This window comes from Dipodomys merriami, unplaced genomic scaffold (assembly GCF_024711535.1).
Source record: "Dipodomys merriami isolate MVZ:Mamm:240054 unplaced genomic scaffold, mDipMer1.0.p SCAF_8, whole genome shotgun sequence".
Lineage (NCBI taxonomy): Eukaryota > Metazoa > Chordata > Mammalia > Rodentia > Heteromyidae > Dipodomys > Dipodomys merriami.
In genome coordinates this window covers 38613864-38638774 of record NW_027206401.1, presented here as the reverse complement: position 1 = coordinate 38638774, position 24911 = coordinate 38613864, and the positions used below count along the sequence as shown (strand labels likewise).

The following is a 24911-nucleotide window of genomic DNA, read 5'->3' as shown; positions in this document are numbered from 1 at the left end:
TTCTCAACTTTATATACCAACTTGCTAAGATACATTGGCAGTCATTTTTTATGCATGTGTATCATCGGGTCAATGAACATTTCTTCAAATAATAAATACTTGCAGGTATCAACAAAAAAATTCCTCTGACAAGTAGGGAAATCACTTGAGTAAGTAAATGGTTGAGAAACTAGTTTAGTATTCTACCATCCTTGGAATCATCTCCTGGCTTATCCCCATGTACTTCAGGCAGTTTGACATGGCACACTTACAGAAAAGGAATGGAGGAAAGGTTACCACAAGATGCTAGCAATTGAGCCCAGCACCTGGAATCCTAGCTACTCAAGTGGCTGAGCTCTGAGAATCACAGTTAGAAGCCAGCCCCAGCAGGAAAGTCTGTGAGACTCTTATCTCCAATAAAGCATTCAGAAAAAGCCCAGAAGTAAGCTGTGGTTCAAGTGGTAGAATGCTAGCCTTGAGTAAAAGAAGCTCCAGGTTAGTGCCAGGCCCAGAGTTCAAGCCTCAGGACTGGGGGGTGGGGAGCAGCAAGGGAAATCCACACTCGTATCCAACTTTCTTAAGGCCAGAGCAAATAGACACATACCTTTACTCAGTCTAGTTTCTATATCTATGATGGATCAGAATGATAACATTTTTCCCTCCAAGACCCCAGGACTTTGCTTTGTGTCTTGCAATGTTACTAGAAACTCTCCTTTGGTCTCATCTTTCAAAGATGAGAATAGAAAGCTTGCCTTCTAGAAGGTCCTTCCTGTCTGATTCCCACACACAAGTATTCAATCCATGCTCAAAGTTCATAGTGAAAACAACCTTCATTCTTTGCCTCCACCTCTTAGCTTTCTTCTTTCTTAGTTTCTGGTCAATTTTTGTTTCTGTATCAAGCTCTTATTTTCTATATTTTGGGATGCTGATTGTATCTTTCTTTTTATCATTGTACGTGGAACAAAACTGGGATCAATACCCTTGAAATAGCAAAGAAGTTGTGGTTTTGACAACCAGACTCTCATGACCTTTATATAAAAGCAGTAAGCCACAAAAAATCATTTTAAATTTTTTACTAGCCCTATCCTTTTCAAGGAATCAGAGAAGAAGATAGTTTGGAAACCCTTCCAGATTCATAGATATATCGACTCTATTAAAGCCAGATGATTAATTCCAAACAGTTTTAATATTTCTTCAACTCCAAGATCAAACTCAGTGCTGCACACACACAAAAGCGAGATTTTAGAAAGTCAAAGCATTTACCTGAGGGTATGGAGATGTCCTGGATTTTGACTTGGAGCTGGAGAGCCTTGCTTTAGTCCCCTTCCTGCTGTCAGTCATGGTGGGTGTGGCGCTGCTGGCATAGGAGAAGGCTGGTTTGGAGGCTGAGATCTGATCCAGAGAGAGCTGCAGCCCTTTGTATTCTGTGTCTCTGTGGGTGGGAGGACAAACCCCTTCATTAGCCACTGCAAGAAAGAGACTCATGCTTTATTCTGGAATGACAACCATCCACATGTGGAAGGGGATGCAAGCAAATATTAGCCATGTAAGCCATTTCCAGAACAACTGGAAAGTGTAACATTTTAACTGATGTGTGTGAATGTAACTGCCACACATCCCCAAACCAAGTTATATGCTAGGTCACAAAGCAGTCTGTATTTTAATTTTCTTTTCAAGTAATAGATACAAACCTTTAATTCAGTTCCTTTGAGCTTTTGCTCTAAAGGTTTCTTAGATGAGGAGAACTCAACAGACAGCTCATGCTTCCTAGTTATTGCCAAGAATTCTTCTATCAGCCATTCCAAGATCAGTGATTTTGGTAAACCTTAGAGACATTCTTATAGCTGGCTAAATAGCATAACCAGGCTTATATATAGTTAAGATATAATTATAAGCATAACCAGTATAAAAACCTTTTCTATAGGTCACCAGGGTACACTTTACCACCAGACTTATTTGTTGAACACTTTGTATACTGTGTGGAGATGTGAGAATAAGTTAGACATCTATAATCCCTGCTCTTACAAGTTATAATGTATTGGGAAGAAGTAAAAAACAAATAAGCCTATATAATAACTGCAGGGTGTGGATTGGAAGGGATAAAGAGCTTATGTTAGGAAAACCATTATAAAAGTCTTGCATGAGATATTTAAGGGCATAAGATGACAGCCATGGTCCTGCTCATGGACACAATCCCCGTCCCTGCCCACCCCCAACCTTCCAAGCAGCAGTTTTAGCCACAAAAGTAGCAAAAATTTAGAAGGAAGACATGCATGTTGTCTTCCAGGCTCACAAAGTCTGATTGTGTCACAATCTGCTGAACTGTTCTAACCACCTTCTGAGGACACCTCAGATGACCATACCCTTCTGTCAGAAATTCAAGGTCTTCCATCCATAATGTGGCTCCCACCCATTTTTCCTACAAACTCACAAATGTAATAGGAAATCCAAATAATATTCTCCCAAGCTGACCTTATACTTTTTAAACTTTCTCCCTCCATGAATACACACCTATACAATTACTCTTAAAAAGAACCAGCTCAGATCCCACTTGTCTCCAGGATGCCTTTCCTCACTGACCATTAACATCATTCACCCAATTTATACTTGATGAGTATGAGTTGATCTCTTCTGTATGGGGCTATCCCCGGAGGCTAAGGAGACATTGATACACAAAAGGCTTAAGTCTCTTATTCCTCCTGAAGAAGATGAGGTCTGGTTCCTGAGGGAAGTGACTAGAAACTATGGAGGTGTTTTTTTCTTCTCTAACGCTATTCTTTAAGTGATTATGTCTTTCCCCATGGATTCTAAGGTCCTAAAAAACAAGAATCAAGAGCTCTTTTATTATATTTCAAGGATCACTGCATAGAATACCACAGAGATGGAAGAGGAAGTAGATAACAAGGATGCAACTAAGGATTGTTTTCCCTAATAAGGTCAAGTAATTTGCTGTACAATAGCCTTTTCCAGTAGGAAAAGAAATGTTATGAGCTGTGCATTCTCACTCACATCTTCCGTTTGATAATAGTAGACCAAGCAAACTAGACTTTGACACAGGTTAGAGCCTTTGCCATTGGCCATCTTTTGTGTCATATCCATTTCTAACCACTGGAAAGCAGAGGCTCCCATCTGACAGGACATACACTAACACCAAAAATCATTCATCCAAGTAAATGTGGCCAAATAACTTTGTAATATCATTCCTAATGCAAAATCTCAGCCAAGGAATTAAGTAAGCAAAGATTCATTTTTCTCTTGCACTTTCAGATTCAAGAAGGTATGTATGCATCGCAGCTATTGAAAGGTATTTCCAAGGAAAACTAATCTCTTCCATCCTCATACTATGAAGCTAACATTATCATAATACCAAAACCAGATTAGGATATGAGCAAACGCTTGCATGTAACTACAGACCAATATTCCTGATAAACATGTTATAAAATTCTCAAGAAAACATTAGCAAATCCAATCCAATTGCACATCAAAAAAAGCATATACAATGATGGAATGGGATAGCTCAACACATGTAAATCACTAGTGTAATGTGTCACATCCATAGAATGAAGGCAAAAATCATATGATCATTTATTTCTTCAATTGATGCAGCAAAACAACTAGGTAAAATTAAACATTATGCTACCATCAATTTTAATAAGTTTTTTATTGTGAAAATACTGTACAGAGGGGTTTTTAAAATCACAGGAGCAAGGTAATGAGTACATTTCTTATCAAGCATTGTTGCTTCCTCCTTTGTTTTTCCCCTACCATCCATCCCTTCCCTCCCATCTCCACAACTACATCCCCCTCCTCACCTAAATTGTAAAGTTTATTTTTCCACATATCATCTTGAACATCTAATTGTTGCAATGGATCAACCTGTATCCCTATCTCAGTAGATGAATGGATCAAGAAAATGTAGTATATATACACAATGGAATTCTATGCCTCCATCAGAAAGAATGACATTGTCCCATTTATTAAGAAATGGAAAGATTTGGGGGGAAAAACCCATATTAAGTGAACTAAGCCAGTTGCAAAGAAACGTAAGTCCCATGGTCTCCCTTATTTGCAATAACTAGTATAGGTCTGAGACAAGCAAAAAAGTCAGATAAGATGATGTTAAGCAAAGTGAACCCCAAAATGAGGACACACGTGGTTTTTATCTTTTTTATTGTGAAAATACTGTACAGAGGGGTTACAAGATAATGAGTAAATTTCTTATCAAGCATTGTAGCCTCCTCCTGTTTCCCCTTCCCATCCCATCCTCCCCCCCCCCCGCCCTCCCACCCAACCCTCCCCCTTCTACCAAAGTTGTAAAGTTCGTTTTCAACATAACGACTTGTACGTCTCATTGTTGCAATGGGTCCACCTGTATCCCTATTTAAACGATTTGTTTTTTCTCTTCCCCTCCACAAATTATAACAACATCAAATACAGTGAAAGCAGGGGTTATACCATGGGGGAGGGACATACAAAGCAACAAAGAAATAATCTTATAAATGTGTTAGAAACAATCTCATGAAAGAAAAAAACATTGGAATACATATCTTAGGGTTCATTTCCCTAGCATCACCTTATCTGACCTTTTTCTGCTTGACTCAGACATATACTAGTTATTGCAAGTAAGGGAAACCATGGGACCTATGTTTCTTTGGGCCTGGCTTACTTCACTTAATAAAATTTGTTCGAAGTCTTTCCATTTCCTAACAAATGGGGCAATGTCATTCTTTCTGATGGAGGCATAGGATTACATTGTGTATATATACCACATTTTCTTGATCCATTCATCTACTGAGGGGCATCTGGGTTGGTTCCATATCTTAGCTATGGTAAATAAGGTTGCAATAAACGTAGTCATGCTGCTAGCTTTAATGTGGTCTTGTTTGTAAACATTTGGGTAAATGCCCAAAAGTGGGATTGCGGGGTCATAGGGGAGCTCTATATGGAGTCTTTTGAGGAACCTCCATACTACTTTCCAAAGTGGTTGAACAAGTTTACACTCCCACCAACAATGCAGTAGGGTTCCCTTCTGTCCACAAGTGGTTTTTTCTTTCTTGCTATTGTTTCTAACGTATTTATAAGGTACCAAGTGATTTGTTGTTGATTTGTATGTCCCTCCCCCACAGTATAACCCCTGTTTTCACTGTATTTGATGTTGGTATATTTGGGGAGCCGAGTTTTTTGTTGGTCATAGGGCCTGAACTCTGGGCATGGGCACTGTCCCTAAGCTCTTCAGCTCAAGGCTAGTGCCCTACCACTTGAAAAACAGTGGCTCTTCTGGTTTTTTCTGCTTATGTGGCGCTGAGGAATCAAACCCAGGGCCTTGTGCATGCAAGGCAAGCACTCTACCTCTGAGCCACTTTCCCAGCCTGGCGATCAATATTCTTTTTTTTTTATTGTGAAAATACTGTACAGAGGGGTTACAATTACATGGGCAAGATAGTGAGTACATTTCTTATCAAGCATTGTAGCCTCCTCCTTTGTTTACCCTTTGTTTCCCTTCCCATCCTCCCTCTCCCCCACGATATCCTCCCCCCCCAAGTTGTAAAGTTCGTTTTTGACATGACAACTTGTACTTCTCATTGTTGCAACAGGTCCACCTGTATCCTTATTTAAACGACTTATTTTTCCCCTTCCCCTCCACAAATTCTTCAAGGAAATAGAAGAGGCAATCCAAAAATTCATATGGAACAATAAAAGAACCCGAATAGCAAAAACGCTCCTCAATGGAAAGAACACTGCTGGAGGAATATCAATACCAAATTTCAAACTCTACTATAAAGCCATAGTAATCAAAACAGCTTGGTACTGGCACAAGAACAGACCTCAGAACCAATGGAATAGAATTGAAAACCCAGAAATGAACCTACAGACCTATAGCCATCCAATCTTTGATAAGGGAGCTAAAAAAATAGAATGGAAGAAAGACAGCCAATTCAGTAAATGGTGCTGGCAAAACTGGTTAACTACCTGTAGAAAACTAAAGCTAGACCCTTATATATCACCCTGCACCAGAATCAACTCCAAATGGATCAAAGATCTCGGAGTCAAAGCAGACACTCTGAAAACATTACAGGATGGAATAGGAGAAACCCTAGGTCTTCTTGGCACAGGCCGAAATCTCCTTAATAGAGACCCAGAAACACAACAAATCAAAGAAAGGTTGGACAAATGGGATTGCATGAAGTTGCAGAGCTTCTGCATGGTAAAGGACATAGCTAGCTAGAGCGATCAATATTCTTTTTTTTTATTTTTTATTTTATTTGTGAACATACTGTACAGAGGAGTTACAATTACATGGGCAGGATGCGATCAATATTCTTAATTCAGTATAGAAAGGACATATCCCAAGAAAACATATGATAAACCCACAACCAGCATGATAAGGATGGGAAGAAGGCTGAAAGCATTTCTTCTAAGATCTAGAATAAGGCAAGGATGTCCATTTTCACACTCAGAGTTGACACAGTACTGGAGATATTAGTAAAAGCAATCAGAGAAAGAAATAAAAGATTACAAAAATAATAAGGGGAAAAGACCACAATTATTCCTATTTCAAAGCACCTGATACTATATAGAGAAAAGCTTCAAGACTCCACCAAAACATTGAAAAAACTGATAAATTCAGGAAAGTTTCCAGATACAAAATCAACATACCAAAATTAATAGCATTTTTTATACAAAAATAATGAACTTGATAAGAACAGAAATCTAGGGAAAGCAATCCCATTCTCAATTGATATTTAAAAAAATAAGTTTAAACAAGGAAGTGAAGAACTTCTGCAATTAAAATTGAAAGACATAAAATAATTTTCCACAAAGACACAGAAACATGCATTTGAGAATATACAGACACTTTAATAAATGATACTTTATGAAGTACTAGGATTTCAAGTGCTCCTGGCACTGTGGCTTATCCTTGTCACCCTAGCTATTTGGGAAGTGGAAAAGGGAAGATTGAAATTCAAAGTCAGTCGGAGGCAATGGGTGGGCAATGATACCTCAACTCAATCAATAAAGCAAGCATGAGAACATGAATCTATAATTCCAGCTATGAAGGTTAAAGTACAAGAATAAACCAAGAAAGTAGCTCAAATGGTAGAACACTTGTACAGCAAGTTTAAAGCCTTGAATTCAAACCCCAATAGTGCCAAAGGGAAGGAAGGAGGAAGAAATGATAGAGATTTTTTTTTTAAGTCCTTATTACTATCAATCAGTAGACATCATGTGTTAAACACGTGTTAAAGCATGCATTAAAATATCACAGTGTACCCACATAAATATTTGTTTTTTGTTTTTTTTGTCAGTTGTGGGGCTTGAACTCTAGGCCTGGGCGCTGTCCATACGCTCTTCAGCTCGAGGTGCACAATCTACCGCTTGAGCCACAACGCCACTTCTGGCGCTAGTGGTTTATTGGAGATAAGAATTTCATGGACTTTCCTGCCAGGGCTGGCTTTGAACCGTGATCCTCAGATCGCAGCCTCCTGAGTAGCTAGGATTACAGGCATGAGCCACTAGCACCCGGCTCTTGCAGTTGTTTTATGGAAAGAAGTTTTTTTAAGCCTTTCTAAAGTTTTTGTGTATTTCCCAACAACAACAAAACTACAAATCAAATAAGTCTAAATAATATTTTAAATCCAGTATCAGATTTAAAATTCTACATATGCACATGGAAACACTGTTAAATGTAAGCAGAGTTGATGCATTAAAATTAAAATAGTAACAATTAAGATTAAATTAAGATTAAAATAGTAACAATTTGGTTCTCCTCAAACGATATCTTCTTTGTTGTTGTTTGTAATAAACTATGTGATTTTTTGTTTTATTTGTATGTTTTTCCCTCTATAGTATATACCCTGTTATCACTGTAATTGATTTTGGTATTGTATTTACGTTTATTTGAATTAGGGAACAGAAAAGGAACAACAGAAGGACAAGTGGAGAACCAATGCAATAGCAATATACACAAGACAATGTGTTGGAAATGATCTGTACAACTTGTGGGTGGGATGGCTAGGGGATTGGGGGGAAGGGAAAGCAGAAGAAAAATGAGGGAAGGGGTAACAAGTTTGACAAGAAATGTACTTATTACCTTATTTATGTAACTAACCCCTCTATACATAACCCTGATAATAAAAAAATTATGCTGAAAAAATTACAACAGGAAAAAAAATAGCAAGTGGAGCAGAGGCTCAAAGTGGTAGAATGGTAGAACAATAACCCTGAGCACAAAAAAGCTCAGGGATGGTGACCAGGGCCAGTATAAATATACATATACACTTGAGTGCTCACCCACACCATACACACACACACATATATTCTATCAAATTTTTGCAGAAGTTAGGTAGATCAAGGGTACAGCAGCCTCTGCCTGACTGTCTAACAGCCCATATGAGGCTTGGCTTATCTTATCAGGGGGACATGATAAGATTAAGACTAAATAGTGTATGAAAAATCCATAGCACAGTACCTAGAACACAGTGAATTCTCAATGGCCATATTATCTCTTAACTTCCAAACTCTGTAACACTTTTTAGCACATCATAAATACCTCTCTGTGCTGTATTACTTGACCTTTCACTCCAAATTTACTACTAAATTTACTATATTATTTTTCAACCTATAAAATCTACTGCAGAGCCGGGCACCAGTGGCTCATGCCTGTAATCCCAGCTACTAAGGAAGCTGAGATCTGAGGATCGAGGTTCAAAGCCAGCCCATGTAGGAAGAGTCCCTGAGACTCTTATCTCCAATTAACCACCAGAAAACTGGAAGTGGTGCTGTGGCTCAAGTGGTAGAGTGCTAGCCTTGAGCTTAAGAGCTGAGGGACAGCTAGGTCTGCTCCTGGATGGTGAGCAGACTCCACCCTCTTCGCAGCAAAGTCTCCACCCAATACCTGCATTACCTAGACAACTGGCACACCAGGAAGAGGTCACATCTGCATCCACTGAGGTCACATCTGGATTCTATGTGGCCACACCTTTCACCGCCCATACCTAGATAAGGCGTAGCCCAGGGCCAGACGCCCTCTTTCCCAGGCCTTTCCCAGCCGCATGGAGTGCCAACATGGCCTGGTGCCAGCCAGAACGATGAATAAACCTATCCCTTATCTGAATAGCACGTGCATGGTGTGGTTCTTACTTGGCAACCTCTCTTTAAAAACCTAACAGTGCAGTGGTAGAGTGCTTGCCTAGTAGCATGCATGAAGTCCCAGGTTCAATTCCTAAGGTACCACATAAACAGAAAAAGCCAGAAGTGGTGCTGTGGCTCAAGTGGTAGAGCACTAGCCTTGAGCCCCGAAAGACTCAAGGACAGTGCCCAGGCCCTGAGTTCAAGCCCCAGGAATGGCACAAAAAAAAAATCTACTGCAGCATGGTCAAAATGTTTATCAAAAAAAGTTCTTTATTGCTAAGTTTGCAAGTGGGGACCTTTAGAGAAATGCAATCACTCTGAGAGGTCTTCCTGTTTCAGTGTTCAAAACCCCAACAGCTCTAAAGATATATTAATATGAAAAGCATTATATATATACATACATATACATATATGTGCCCACTTAGATTTCAAGTGTGCTTGATGTGCTGCCGAGAACAGCTCCAAATACAGATGCACAAAGAACAAAGCATTTGTTTTACTTTTAGAATTCTATGAAATGGAGCTTTTCATTTGTAGAAGTTGCTGGAAATCGCATTTACCAATTGCGTGTCCATCTCCAAACTCAAGCACACAGAAGAGCCTTGCCCTACTACTCACCCTGACATTTTGAAGTGTATTCTGGCATTACACATGCCCTCAGAGTTTCCTATATGCTTAGCGAAGCCATTTATTTCATGTTGCCCCCATGAAGTGGGAGAAAATAAAAAAAAATTAGTTGACAGAATTTGAACTTGAGAGAGAGAGAAAGAGAGAAAAATAGGCCCTAGCTATGTGGATAAAGAGCAGGAGAGAGGGAGAAAGGGGAAAAAGGAATAGAGGGAGAAAGGGAGAGAGAATGAGAGGGAAGGAGGGAGGAAAAGAAGGGAAGAAGGAAGGAAGGAAGGAAGGAAGCAAGGAAGGAAGGAAGGAAAGAAGGAAAGAAGGAAGGAAGCAAGGAAGGAAGGAAGGAAGGAAGGAAATTAAAATTCTCTAATAGGAAACTCAGAAAAGATAAAGTTATGTAACAAGAATACTGTAGAGAACATAACTGATTTATAGACAAAGGACATGGCATTTCCTTAGGAAGTGCTACATAGCCTCAGTTTGGAGCGCCACAGCTGGTCTCATTAAGGGCAGTGCGGGCTGTTTCCCAGACACAATTGATACAGTGAAAGAGCAACTCTGGCATACACGATCCTCTTCAAAATAGTAGTGAGAATGATCTACATTTGGCTTTCTCTCCTTTTAAGGGTGTGTACAAAAGCTACAGACATCTTTAGGTAGCTCAGGGCTGAAAGCAATGTGACATGGGTAATTTTGCAGTTTCTAAGACTGGGGAGCTTGCTAGTCTCACCCATATTTGCATAGGCCAAAGTAATCCTCTTATTCCATTATGGACATTCAGAAATCACTCAATTTGCAGAATAAACCACCGGAGTCTATTTTAAACTTTATAATATTCATGTACATATTTGGAATAACTCAAATACCAATAGAAAAAGAATGAAACCATTGTGCATCATGCCACAACTACTCATGAGGTCAAAGCTACTTGTTATAAGAAAAACTCAGGCTGATACCAGCCAGGGCTAAGTGAAAGGTTCTTCACCACCAGATGCTACCCCTAGCTTCAGAGAAATGCATTATTATCCCTATATTCCACCTTGAATAGTCTTTTTTTTTTTTTTTTTTTTTTGGTCCGGTCGTGGGGCCTGAACTCTGGGCCTGGGCGCTGTCCCTCAGCTCTTCAGCTCAAGGCTAGCGCTCTACCACTTGAGCCACAGTACCACTTCCAGCTTTTTTCTTTTTGCTTATGTGGTGCTGAGGAATTGAACCCAGGGCCTCAGGCATGCAAGGCAAGCGCTCTACCACTGAGCCACCTTCCCAGCCCCTCCACCTTGAATAGTCAATGCTGATAGCTATACTAACATATATGCAACTTTAGGTGAGTTGAAATAAATGTACAATGATGCAATCAATGCTATTTTGATAGTTCAAGTTAAGTCAAGATTCTTTGTAACAATTTTTCTCCTCAAAACCATACTAGCATGCTGGTGGCTCATGCCTATAATACTAGCTGCTCAGGAGGCTGAGATTAGGGGATCAAAGCTCAAAGCCAGCCCAGACAAGGAAGTTTGTGAGACTCTTTTTTGTTATTGTTGTTGGTCGTGGGGCTTGAACTCTGGGCCTGGGCGCTGTCCCTCAGCTCTTCAGCTCAAGGCGAGCGCTCTACCACTTGAGCTACAGCGCCACTTCTGGTTTTCTGGTGGTTTATTGGAGATAGGAGTCTCATGGTCTCTCCTGCCCGGGCTGGCTTTGAACTGCGATCCTCAGATCTCAGCCTCCTGAGTAGCTAGGATTACAGGCGTGAGCCACCAGCGCCTGGCTAGTTTGTGAGACTCTTATGGTTAATAAACCACCAGAAAACCTCAAGTGGAGCTGTGGCTGAATGGTAGAGCCCAGGCCTTGACCAAAAGAGCTCAGGGCCAACGCCCAAGCCAAGTTCAAGCCCCAGTTCAAGCCTCACACACTTTTTCCCACTTGCATTTTAGACAGATGCATTTTTGCTTTTGTTGGGAGCTTCTTGGTTGACAGGATGCTATGTGACAATTCTTAAACGATGCTTCCACATTCCTGAATTGAGCTAAAGGTAATCAAATTATGCAGGTAAAACATGGAAACCAAAACACAAAACTGATTTGGCTCCAAGGGCACTGACTGAAATAAGCAGAGGATTGCATTAAACTGTGATCCGATTAAGCGGGAATGACTGGGCCTTACACTAAACTTTTTAATTGGATTCTAAAGTCACTGTTACATCAAGTGCATGACCTTCTTTATATTCTGGCAGAGTGACTGCCTAGTCACTGGGTAAACCTCGGCAGCAGAGAGACCTGTTTTATGCTTCAATTTCAGGCTCCCATGGAGCCAGGCAGAAAGAGATGAGAAGGAGAACTCCATACTGTGTGGAGCTCCCACACTAAAGCAATCTGCTGGAAAATTAGGCTAATCTACCCTCTGAAATGGAACAATCTCATTCTAATAAGTGGATTTGTGTTCATTTCTAAGAGTTGTTCTCCCACAGTCTTTGACTTTGCATAAAGAATGCCTTTGCCTACAAACCATCTTTCTCCTCTATTTTGAAAGTTTCATTTATTGCTCGGTGGTTCAGATGTCACCTCAAGAGCAATGAATGGTTTGAACATGAAGTTTATTACTGCATTTTGAGATCAAGACGGAAAAAGATGAGTATTATCAATAGGCAAACAATAACCAGAACATAAGGCAATATATATATATATATATATATATATATATATATATATATATACCCATCTGTAATATGATATGGTATAATCATTCATCTTTATAACAGAAAAAAACCATAAAACAGGTAAAATATAGCTAAATAGATCACTTTTTTCCTTCCCCTGCATGGTCACAGTGATTTCTCTTTGCTTTTCTTTTGGGTTCTGTCCATCTTCTACTAATCACATAACATGTCTACTATTTTGTCTCACAATATGGCGAGTGTGGAAACTTCACCACCACCTCCCAAATTCCTTCTTATACGATAGCTTTCTTTTATTGTCTAAGACAATATGTCACATAGAACAGTTCCCTTGTAAGTGATTAATAAAATAATGTTCATTGCAATAAACATCGACTCATGTCAATCCAAATGACTGAAAATGAAGCTTTCCATACAACTTCTGTTTTGGCAATACTAGGATCTGAACACAGGGCCACATACTTGCTAAGCAGGTACTTCACCCATTGAGTCATTCCAACAGTCCCTTTTTGGCAGTGGTTATTTTCAAGATATGGTCTCACTACATGCCTGAGCCCATCTGGATTGTAGTTGTCTTATATGTGATTCTTTTTATTGCTAGCTAGAATGACAGGCATGCATCCAACCATTGTACTTTCCCTGTAGCTTGGATAACAGGTACCCACCATTGAACTCAGCCATTGGTTAAGATGAAGTTTTGTGAACTTTTTTTTTTTTTTTTTGCTGGTCCTGGGGCTTGAACTTGGGATATGGGTGCTGTCCTGAACTTCTTTTGCTCAAGGCTAACATTCTAGCAATTGAGCCACAGCACCACTTCTAGCTTTTTCTGAATAGTTTATTGATGATAGGAGTCTTTCCTGCCAGGTCTGGCTTTGAACTGTGATCCTCAAATCTTAGCTTCCTGAGAAGCTAGGATTACAAGCATAAGCCACCAGCTCCTGGCAAGTTTTGTGAACTGTTATGCCCCAACTAGCCTCGTACCTTGATTCCCTGATTTCTGTATAAATAAAGCCTAGCTCTATTTGAATTGTGAAGAAATATCCTCTAAGCTGAATTTACATGAGATTTTTCATGTAATTTCCAGATTCTAATTAATAATGAACATTCAGAAATTCTGTGAGATACTAAATCAAATAAGCAATATTTTCCTGTTTCAATGATATGCACACTAATAAAAATAAACTTATTTTATCAGATAATAATTTAGGTACTGCATACCTGATATCATGTAAACTAGAATACTGAAGTTAATTTCATCCTCAACCACTTGGAACTATTGTAATTTTATTGGCAGAGGGAGGAGAAATAGTGCTTTGACTCTAAAGAGAAATGCATTCTACAAATCAGTAGTGAATACAGATATCCCCATGAGCAAAATAAAAGGAGGTAAACATGCTGAGAAATGGTTTTTAAGAGTTTTTGCCTTACAAGTAATAACCTATAGGAATTAAAGCAATTGAGAAATGACCATTTTTGCTTTTATATTAACAGAGTGTAGTTTTTTGCCTGTGGAGGGGATTGGGGGCTGGAGTCTTTTTTCCCCCTTTTTGACAATACTACGTTTCAGTTCAAGACCTCAAGTCCCGAGTTTCTTAGTGCTCTATTAGGAGCCACACCCCAAGCATTTTTTAAAGTTATTTTTCAGATAAAGTTCTCCTGAATTTCCCTGAGGCTAGCCTCAGATCTTAATCATCCTAGCATTGCTTTTCAAATAGGTAGGATTAAAGATACGTGCTACCACATCCTACCAGTAAAGAGGACTTTTTATGACAAAAGATAATGAGATCATTGGAAATAAATGAGTGTGCCTTTACCTTTTGGGTTGCATGCCCCTGGAGCGGGATAAGATACAGTGATGTTTGAATCAGCATGGTTTACCAGGCTCTGTTTTCTCAGTGTGGTGTTGCATAAAGAGGCTGTTACACACAGACGCATCCCTCCGTCAATTACCTGACTGAGTTACACTTTGTTCCTAAGCTTTTGGTACTTAGTTATTCTGTCTGCTTTCTATGTATTCCACTTTGTACTCATCTATATACTATATTCCTGATTAGATTTGTTTTTTTTATAAACAGGAATTCTTTTTTAGGCCAATATATGAAAGTGTGGCTATACGATAAAGAAACTAAATGCAGGTGTATTTATTTTTCTGTAAAACTATAAACTGTAAGATACTCTTATCTATATAGTTTTCCCAATTCTATGAAAATAAAACTTGACATACATAAAGGAAAGAAAGGAGAGAGAGAGAGAGAAAGAGAGAGAGAGAGAGAAGAATAGTACTCTGAAGAGTAAGCAGTAATATTTATCAAGAGTCTAAATCTCCATGTTTGTAAATCAAGCAATTTCACTTCTAGAATTGTAAGGTCATAATCAAAGGTGAGTATCTACATTTATATTAAGTTATATTAATTTTTTACCATTAGAAATAATGAAATAAGAAGAAAATAAATTGCAAAATTGTAGTAAATCTATTTGATAAAAATGTTATGCAGTCATTGAATATTTTTACTCCAATTTTATGAAAAATACTATAGCTGAGTGAATTTTTTGCTCTTTTTAAATTAACATGTAATAGGTGCAACAAGAAGCTATGACCTAAAATGTTCAATGCAGATGTCTGGGATATAAATTTTAAATCTGTTTTCTTCCTCTCTTCACTTCAATATTTTAGGTTTTCCGTTAGTAAGCATGTATGACTTTTGTTATCAAAAAAAAAACTTTATTAGAAAACATACTTATTCAGGCCAATTTCAGGAACTCTCACCTCATATTAAAATGGCTCCCCAACCTCTTTCTTTTTATTTTTAAGGTAAATACAAAAGAGAAAGCACTGCTAAATTTATCTTCTCACGGGTTCAACTTCTCTGGAACACCCTTTATAATGTTTACATGTCCAAATGTCCACAAGCTTTCCCAGTAGCAGCATATTCCACTTCCTGATCTATTTTCTACCCTTACCCTTCTGTTCTTACAGAATTATCTTTCTGGGAAGGTTTTCTTATGAACTATGTGACTTCAGATTCACTTTTTTGAAGAGTAGAACTTAAGTTATTAAGACAGTTCAAAGGGAAAAGTTTTCTTTCACATGGTGTCTTAAAACAAGTTAGGTTTGTGTAAGCTAAAATAACACATTTATCAGTGTTCAAAGAAACTAAATCCTAAGAAGCTGTTTTGTTGTTCTAAGGAGGCTTTTTGAAATGCTTCATGAATTTGCCTGTCATCCTTGGGCAGTGGTTATGATAATCTTCTCTGTATCGTAATTTTAGTACATGTGCTGCTGAAACAAGCACAGGATTATTTTTTTCTTTGAGATATAGGGTCTTGCTATGTCTACAGGCTGGCCTCAAACTCTCTGGCTTCAAAAATCTCACTCTCTCAATCTTCTAAGTTCCAAGACTGCACATGTGCATTACACTGTACCTGACTAGAAAGTTAATGTTTATGCTTAAGAAAAAATTATTCTAGGGCTAGGAAGTTGGCTCAGAGGTAGAGCGTTTGCCTTGCATGCCTGAGGTCCTGGGTTCGATTCCTCAGCACCACATAAGCAAAAAGAAAAAAGCCAGAAGTGGCGCTGTGGCTCAAGTGGTAGAGCACTAGCCTTGAGCTGAAGAGCTGAGAGACAGCGCCCAGGCCCAGAGTTCAGGCCCCACGACCGGACCCCCCCCCCAAAAAAAAAAGAAAAGAAAAGAAAAAAATATTCTATAGTTTACTATTAATGTTATAAATATATTTGTGAGTCTGTTAGGCTTAAGATCTAAACTCTATTGATTCGTTACTTTTCTGTTCTTTTACTTTTACTTTTCTTTTCTTGGGAAGTAGGAAAGATTTAGTCTAGAGGATTCAAGTTAGCAACCAGCTGGAACAGAAATAACTTTTAGGATACCACCTTGAATTAACCAGCAACATAATGGAGGCTTGGCTTAAATAAGTGGTAGAACACCAGCCCTGAGCAAGCAAACCAAGTAAGAACACTAAGCCCAGAGATGAAGCCCTGGTCTAATAGAGAGAGAGAGAGAGAGAGAGAGAGAGAGAGAGAGAGAGAGAGAGAGAGAGAGAGAGAGAGAGAGAGAGAGAGAGAGAGAGAGAGAGAGAGAGAGATTGTATTGCCTGTTTCGAAACAGGAATACATTTTTTAAAAAACAAACATTTGCTGATGCTGGTGGCTCACATCTGTACTACTACTCATGAGGCTGAGATCTGAGGATCATGGTTCAAAGCCAACTGGGGTAGGAAAATATGAGAGTCTTATCTCCAATGAACCACTACAAAGCCAGAAGTGAAGCTGGGGTTCAAGTTGTAGAGTACAAACTTTGAGCAAAAAGCTCAGGGACAGTGTTCAGGCCTTGAGTTCAAGCCCTAGAACTGGAAAACAAACGAAACAAAACCAAAACAGCAACAACGTTCTCTTCTTCCACAACATGAACCACTGATATGGATCTCTTCTGGCAAGGACTCAAATAGAAACAAAGAAAAAGTAATATTCATATTAGTCCACTTTTGTTGCTTTTTAAAACACTTCAACAAAGATTAAAAACATGCATGCATTCTTCTGGCCTCTCTTTTCCACATCTGCGCTTCTTTCCCATCTATCTACCCACCTGTCCATCCCTCATACTAGGCAATTCATGGCTATTTATTAAGCTGATGCCTTTCCAATGTGTGGTCCATCTGAACTCTTCCAGGTCTTCTGAGAAGCAGTGGCACATGTCATCAACCTCACACCTTAGCTGTGCCTAAGACTGTTCTCACAAGAACAACTTTCTCATCTGGTTATTCAAATCCACAGCAAAGCTGATTCTTAAACCCCAAAACTATCTCCTGGCAGAATGGGTAAAAAGGGCACATCTTTTGTAGTTGTTGTTAAGTTCCAGACCAATTTCAGAACCGAAAAAGAAACAGCTACAACCAAAAATAAACCATCTTCACACCACGTTGGTAAAACTGACCCAATCACAAAGACCACAATGTACTCAAGTTCCCCATATTCTGTGGGGAGACCTCACAAAGCCAAATCTCAGGACACAGTTTGAGGGTCAATCCTTTTCTGCCCAATGCAAATCTGCTGGCATTTCCGTAAATCATATAGATGTAGAACCTCAGACTTTGAACTCCCCAGGAAAAGACCCCACAAAACCAATGGTATGATTCAATGCTTTCTGATACACAAATCATTTGTTTAAATTAAATATTTTTAAAGATGTCCTATAATATTGATTCCTGATTAAACCTCCTTTAGATCGTTAATCATTAATGGTTTCTTTACAGTTGCTGTGCAAACAGTTCATTCATACCTATGACATATCAAATCTCAGAGACAAGTTCTTTAATTGGATTCATTTATTTCTAATCTCCTTAAGCCTTCACTCCAGTAATGCTTGACTAAATATACATTAAACTCTATTATTTAAATGGCTAAAATAAATTTGAGATGTTTTATGAATAAAAATTCACAATTCCGTGAATGTTCCACCTTCATCCTTACTGTATGTGCTGTGGGCATCCTTTAAAATTGTCCACTAAAATACTAAAAAGCTTTTCTGTAATTGGTGTCAGAGAGTTTTCTAACACAGAGTAGTTATCAATAGAACCCATTGAAAAGGACAGGCTGGGTAGTGGCATCTTGTTATAATTTGTTGCATTGGAGAAACTTCCCTGTCCATCTCTGTGAAGACATCTCAACAGTGGTCTACAGGCTGAGCTTAAAAATCTATGTACTTCTTTGATTTTACATAGTTGACCCAGAGACAGATAATAATGCATGCCTCCTCTGTCCTCTTTCCTTGATTCAGTCCATCAGCTCCTTCCTGAAAAGCAGTGGCTTCCCAGCTTCAGTGTGCATCAAAACACAAGGGCAAGACACAACCTGCTGAGCTCTGCCCCAAGAAGTTCTCACTTGCAGATGGATATTGGCCATTTACCTTTTTTTTTTTTTAATGCTTGTCTTGAGGCTTGAACTCAGGTCCTGGGCACCATCCCTGAGCCTCTTTTGCTCAAGTCTGGTGCTGTACCCTTGATCGACAGCTCCACTTGCAACTTTTTTTGCGGGGGGGGGGGGGGGGGAGGGATTAATTGGAGAAAAGACTCTCATGGACTTTCCTGTCACAACTGGCTTTGAACTGTGATTCTCAGATCTCAGCCTCCTGAGTAGTTAGGATTAATGAGTCACAGTATCTGGCACAGCCATTTGCCATTTTTTTTGAGGTATGAAGTGGTGCTGATGCTGCCAGTCAAGGCCAAGGATATGGGGACAGACAACTATTCAGAGAATTAGAGTAATGTTACCTGAGATAGAAAAATGAAAGGAATAGGGTCTTAAGACCACAGGGAAATGAGAAATGGAAAGATCATCCCAAAGACAAAATCAACCTCAAAGCCTAAACTCTTCACTGAAACTTACCTCATCTCCTCATCAATTTGCTCCCTCTCAAACTCCTGTTGCTTCTCTTCTTTGTTGACACATAGTCTCTGATGATCTCATTCACTCTACCAGCTTCAAGTTCTACACACTAATGACCCTGAGTCTGTGTGTGCATGTGTGTGTGTGTCTTTGTATGTGTCTCTGTGTGTTCACGCAAATGCACATGTTTCTAGGGCTTAAACTCAGGGTCTGGGCAAGCACTCTACCATTGAGCTACATGATGACTTCTGGCTTTTTGATGATTAATTGGAAATAAGAGTCTCACGGACTTGCCCGAGGAGGCTCAACCTATGGTCCTCAGATCTCAGCCTTCTGAGTAGCTAGGATTACAGGTATGAGCTACTACCACCCAGTAGATGGCCCTCTAACTTTACCCAGACCTTCCCATAGACACCTAAGTCCACTCTGACAGATGCCATCAAATAGCATTTCAAAGTAGACACAGCCCCACAACCCTGATGGCTGTCACTGCTTGCCAAACTTCTTTTCCTACCATGCACCAGTTGCTTAGGTTACCATACCAGGTGCTGTTCCTGACTGCGCACCTTCTCACACTCCATATCCAAAGATTCTGCAAATGCTACCAGTTCTGCCTTGAAATGTATCCTGAATGTGATCCCTTCACACTGCCTCTTTCTTTCAAACCCTCATTTTCTCTCACCTCGGTGATTACAATTATTACCCCACTGTTCTGCCTGCCTTTATCCTCTCCTCTTCCCAGTGCCTATTCTTCATGCTACATCATTTGGAAAAAATTGGATGGAAATGAAGGTCGTGGTGTTGAGTGAGATAAGACTCAGAAAGACAAACATCATGTTGTGACTCATGCAAAATTTAGACCCAAAATTGTAATAATAATAATAATAGAATATATACCATGTTGAGAGGGTGCTGTTTGGCAGAGACTCAGCAGATGGGAAGAGAGGGAAAGAAGACTTTGCCAATGATTGTCATCGAAGTATATTATTTGTATGTATGAAAGCAGCACAATGAAACCCAGTTAAAAACTGTTCAATTATGAGAAGGAAGAAGGAGGGAATTAAAAAAAAAAAAAGTCATATTGGCCTGGGAATGTGGCTCAGTGGTAGAGCGCTTGCCTTGCATGCCTGAGGCCCTGGGTTCGATTCCTCAGCACCACATAAGCAAAAAGAAAAAAGCCGGAAGTGGCACTGTGGCTCAAGTGGTAGAGTGCTAGCCTTGAGCTGAAGAGCTGAGGGACAGCGCCCAGGCCCAGAGTCAGGCCCCATGACTGGACCCAAAAAAAAAAAAAAAAAAAAAAAGAGTCATATTGAAAAAAGAGAGTAATTTCAAAATGTGAATTTGATCAAAGTACATTATATCCATGTAGTTAATTATCACAATGAAACCCTTTTTGTAATTATGCTACTAGTTTTAAGTAACATTTGTGCATGTGTTTGTGTGCTGGTTTGGGAGCCTGAAATCAGGATTGGGGTGCTGTCCTTTAGATTTTTTTTTTTTTTGCTCAACACTGGCAATATATTACTTGAGCCACAACTTCTCTTCCAGTCCTGCTGGGACTGGGTTCAGATCACAGTACTCTGATCCTGAGCACCTAGTATTACAAGTGTGAACCACCAGTGCCTGGCTCAATAATATTTTTTTCCCAAGTTCTGGGGCTTGAACTCAGGGCCTAGACACTGTCCTTGAGCTTCTTTTGCTCAAAGCTAGCACTCTACCACCTGAGCCACAGTACCACTTCCAGCTTTTTCTGTTTATGTGGTACTGAGGAATTGAGCGCAGGGCTTCATGCATGCTAGGAAAGCCCTCTACCACTAAACCACATGCCCAACTCCTCAATAATTTTTTTTTGGTAAATCATGACATTTCTTTGCTCAGAACTCTCCTATGACTTCCCACAGCTTTCAAGACCCAATGCTGTCTAAGTCTATCTATTCTAGCCTTCTCTCCTTCCAGGCTTCCCCTCCCTTAAGCAGCAGCCACCATGACTGATGGTGATTTTTGTTCTCAACATGCCAGGCTGACTTTCATTTCTCAGCCTTGAATTTGCAACCTTTTGTTGGAAAGTTCAACTCTTTATCTTCATTCATGAGACTTCAGAGAGGCTTTTGATAACTTGTCCTGTATCTCTGTCCTATTAATTTGTCCCCTCTCACTTTCTGACATTATATATTATTTGTTTATAATTTCTGTTTCTTCCCATTAAAATTGGTATACCGCGAGGGCAGGGTTCTGGTCTTCCACCTTTACATTGTAGCCCTTCCACAGAGCCTGCAAGTACTGGGGAAACACCTGCTGAGTGAATGAACAAAACATCCCCCAAAACATTTCTGATCACCCCCTTAATTGCAGCAACAGAAAAATAAAAAGCGGATTCTAATGACAGGCATTTGTTTATAATGAAAATCCTATTCAGTTAACTGAGAAGACACAGAAACAGAAAAGAGATTACACCAGAAGATACCATGTAACATCTCTAAATAGTTTCCCTTGGTTTTCAATTAGCCTTCCCAATAAAATGCTACCCTGCACTTTGCTATTTCTTTAAGTGCTCTAATTGGAAGAGTGCAATTGACACCCATTCTGCTTCCCCTTTTGTAGGCCCCATTCTTACACCATTTTGAGCTGTAAATCTGCGGGGGGCCATTATCAAATCCTGCATAACAAATGCTGCCCTTTGCCAGGACGGTAGTAAGATTTCCACAGTGAACTTAAAGCATTGTGCCTTCCAACACTGTTAGTTATTAATGGCTTGTAAAATCGTTTGATGGAGATGTGTGCAAAAATTAAATCAAAGAACAGTTGAATTTCTTTATATGTGAAAATTTTGAAAGCAGCTCTTTACCTGTGGTATATTTGGATAGCTATTCAATTAGTAGGAAGTTTTTGAAAGATGAGAATCTCTTGGCTTTCTCCCTTCAGTCACCAGGATATATTACAATCATCTCAGAGACTAAATCTCTCTCAGAGAATAAAATGAATGACAGAAGAGCAGCAGCAAGCCACAAACCTCTAGGCATGCTCAAAACCAAGGATTCTACTTTTGTAATGGCTTGCAGTAGCATGAGACAGATGAGAGGCAGCAGATTCGAAGGCTGCATTACCAGAGAAGGCTGCTATTCTTGGTGAGATGTAAAAAGGTGACAAGGGACTTGGATTTAAAAGTACAAACACAGAGAGAATCCCACCTTAATGGGTACCATGATGACATCCAGTTCAATATAATGAGGCTATTTCCAAGATCGGGCCAGCAGCCCATATTAGCATGGCTTTACTGATGTGGATACAACAAATTCTGTTTGAACAAGAAATCCCTGAGAAAAAAAAAAGATCTTTTTACAGGCTCTGTCCATATAGCAATCAATCAAAAGAAAAGTATCTGTCCTGTAAAGATAGCACAGCAGTTCACACTTGAATCCTAGTAAAATATTAGATGGTCTAAATAAAATAATGTTCTGTAGGAAACACTAATCAATTGCTTTTTGTAGAAATGGGATTATTGTTGATATGTTGATAGCTTAGGATTGGACCTGGGATGTGAAGATATTTCTGGTGATCGAAGTACATCAGAGAAATGAAGAAACTGACTCACATTATTAAACAAGAGAATACCTTTCCCATAGTCCTGTGAAAAATATCTCCTATGTGTCATAAATTACTTCATAAATACAAGGTGGAATCATGAAATTGCCAACATTGGACTCCTCTAACATATAGAAATAGCACTTCCCCATGGCATTTTCCAATACAAGGGTTTGAAGCCAAAGAAGAAAGACACCAAGTGGATCCTGGAGCCAGGACTCCATAGTTTTCCTTCTGGTCCACATTAGCTGACTGTGTGGTATTTGGCAGTCACTTGACCAAACTTAGTCTCTTACCCCAAATAGCTGCCTCAAATATGAGTCCATTAAGCATGGTAATGAGCAGCAGAGTGGCTACCCTTCCTTTCCCTTAAAGCCGATAATCATATTCCAACTGGTCCCAGAGCAGAAATGCTTACAAGATAATCCTTATAGGTAAATTTTTTAATGTTACAAAACAATCTAAAATTGCAAGCAGCATTTTCAAAAATATAATAAATATACAATGGACTATTTGGGATCTAGAATGATTATTCGATACAAAAATTCACTAAGATTCAGAAACCTATCAGACATCTCCTATAAATACTGAATATTGCTTACAAAATGTAAGCAATAGATCAGCTCAACATCATAACAACAGGACAATATTCAACTTGGCCATCAGCGGCCATCCCTCCCTGAAGCAATGAGAAACACAAGACCACCCTGGGCAATGTCCCTGGGAAAGTTCAAGTTGCACTCCTTACCTTGTGGCCAGTTACTCTGCTACTAATAAGCAACCTCCTTGATCCTCACCATTTAGCTACTTCTTTACACTGCCCTCTGTCCCCCCACCCTCCCACCCTCCTCACCCTACTCATACCACTGCCTCCACTTCCTTCTCCACCTAGTTAGAGCTCATTTCCCAGAAGTGACCCATCCAGGGCCCACGCACACTAGCCCCTCCTGTTTCTACTGTGGATGGAAGAATTTTCCCTCATTGAAGCTGCATTAGGCACCAGCCTATTAGGGAAATTGAGCTACATTTGCCTATGCTTGTGTTTTTGCAAACTTCTTTTTCCTGACCACACTGACACCCATTTTCTATCTCTCAAACTTGGCACAGCACCTGCTACATGATAAATGCTGAATTAATCTTTTATGAATGCTTAAAGATCTGTTAGTCCTAGGAAACTGGAAAGAGAGCTAGCAATCCCTTTGAGACACATCAGAATGACTTCTGGTTTGTTATTCTTGGTTGCCCTCCTGCCTTCCTAAGGGGAAGGCTTTTCTTCTGTCAGCTCAAAGACCTGCACATCCAGGCTTGCAAAACAACAACAACAACAACAATAACATTTTATTTCACTAAAATAACCACCGAATATTGGCATTTATTCATTGTCACTTGTGTTGGGCACAGTACCAGTAACCTCACATTCTCATTTAATGTTCAGAACAATTCTGTGAGGTAGAACCAGCAATATTACCTCCATATTACAGATTTTAAAACATAGAAAAATTAGCCAGGTGCCAGTGGCTCATGCCTGCAATCCTAGCTACTCAGGAAGCTGAGATCTAAGAATCATGCTTCAAAGCCAGCCTAGGCAGGAAAGTCTTTGGGACTCTTATCTCCAATTAACCACCAAAAAACCAGAAATAGATTTATAACCCAAATGGTAAAGCACTAATCTTGAGCAAAAAAGTTCAGAGACAGTACCCAGGCCCTTGGGAATGGGACTAGATAGATGGATGGTTAGATAGAAAAGTAGAATGATAGATAGATAGATAGATAGATAGATAGATAGATAGATAGATAGATAGATAGATAGATACAATTAAGCAATTCCCACAGTCCTAGTCCTAGTGAAAAGCAGCAGTGAATAGCAATAGACTCAAGCAAAATGCTTTGTTACATGAAAATATATAGTGATGCCTTCTTTCATAACACATTTTCCAGAAAACTTGTAGGCATTCCTGTGTTTTTCAGAGCTTAAAGCATCCAACTAAGAAATCCAGAGATTAGACTGCATCATATTCTACCAGCAGCAGAATTATGTCATCAAACAAGACCTTCTGGCTCTTGTGATTTCCTGTCTTCAGCTGTGTCATCTGCCTTTCCAGTATGTACCTCAGATTTTCTTTCTAAAATAAACTTTAAAGTAAAGCTATCATACATATGGTAGTACTGTATACTCATTTCAAGATTTACATTCAATTTAGAATGCTGATGTCCATGAACACTTTAAAATCTGTGTTTTCCTGTGGATAGGTACTACAGAATATTTAATAAAGTTCAGTGAACACATTGGGAAAAAAATGTCAGTAACTCAGGAAAGACAAGAGGCTTGGAGAAAGTTTCTAGTCCTGATAAAACATGCTATGTTCCAGCAAAGCAATTCATTAAAAAGGAAAGAAAACCTGGAAGTGGTGCTGTGGCTCAAGTGGTAGAGGGCTTGCCTTGAGCTGAAGAGCACAGGACAGCGCCCAAACTCAGAGTTCAAGCCCCACGACCGACAAAAAAAAAAAAAAAAAAGAAAGAAAGTAA

General features: G+C 39.4%; 1 protein-coding gene and 1 non-coding gene across 3 annotated transcripts in view; both read right to left on the bottom strand.

Moving 5' to 3' along the window:
- The window catches only part of Sim1 (SIM bHLH transcription factor 1), an 81327-nt gene that overhangs the window by 29831 nt on the left and 26585 nt on the right, over nt 1-24911 (bottom strand). For both annotated transcript variants that reach the window (XM_070010244.1, XM_070010245.1), the window contains exon 10: nt 1243-1411. In XM_070010244.1, coding sequence (XP_069866345.1) covers nt 1243-1411 — 169 coding nt within the window. The remainder of the gene's footprint in view (nt 1-1242; nt 1412-24911) is intronic.
- Nucleotides 15593-15696, bottom strand: LOC138819582 (U6 spliceosomal RNA). Its single transcript, XR_011369503.1, has one exon. It is a non-coding gene; the product is annotated as a U6 spliceosomal RNA (small nuclear RNA).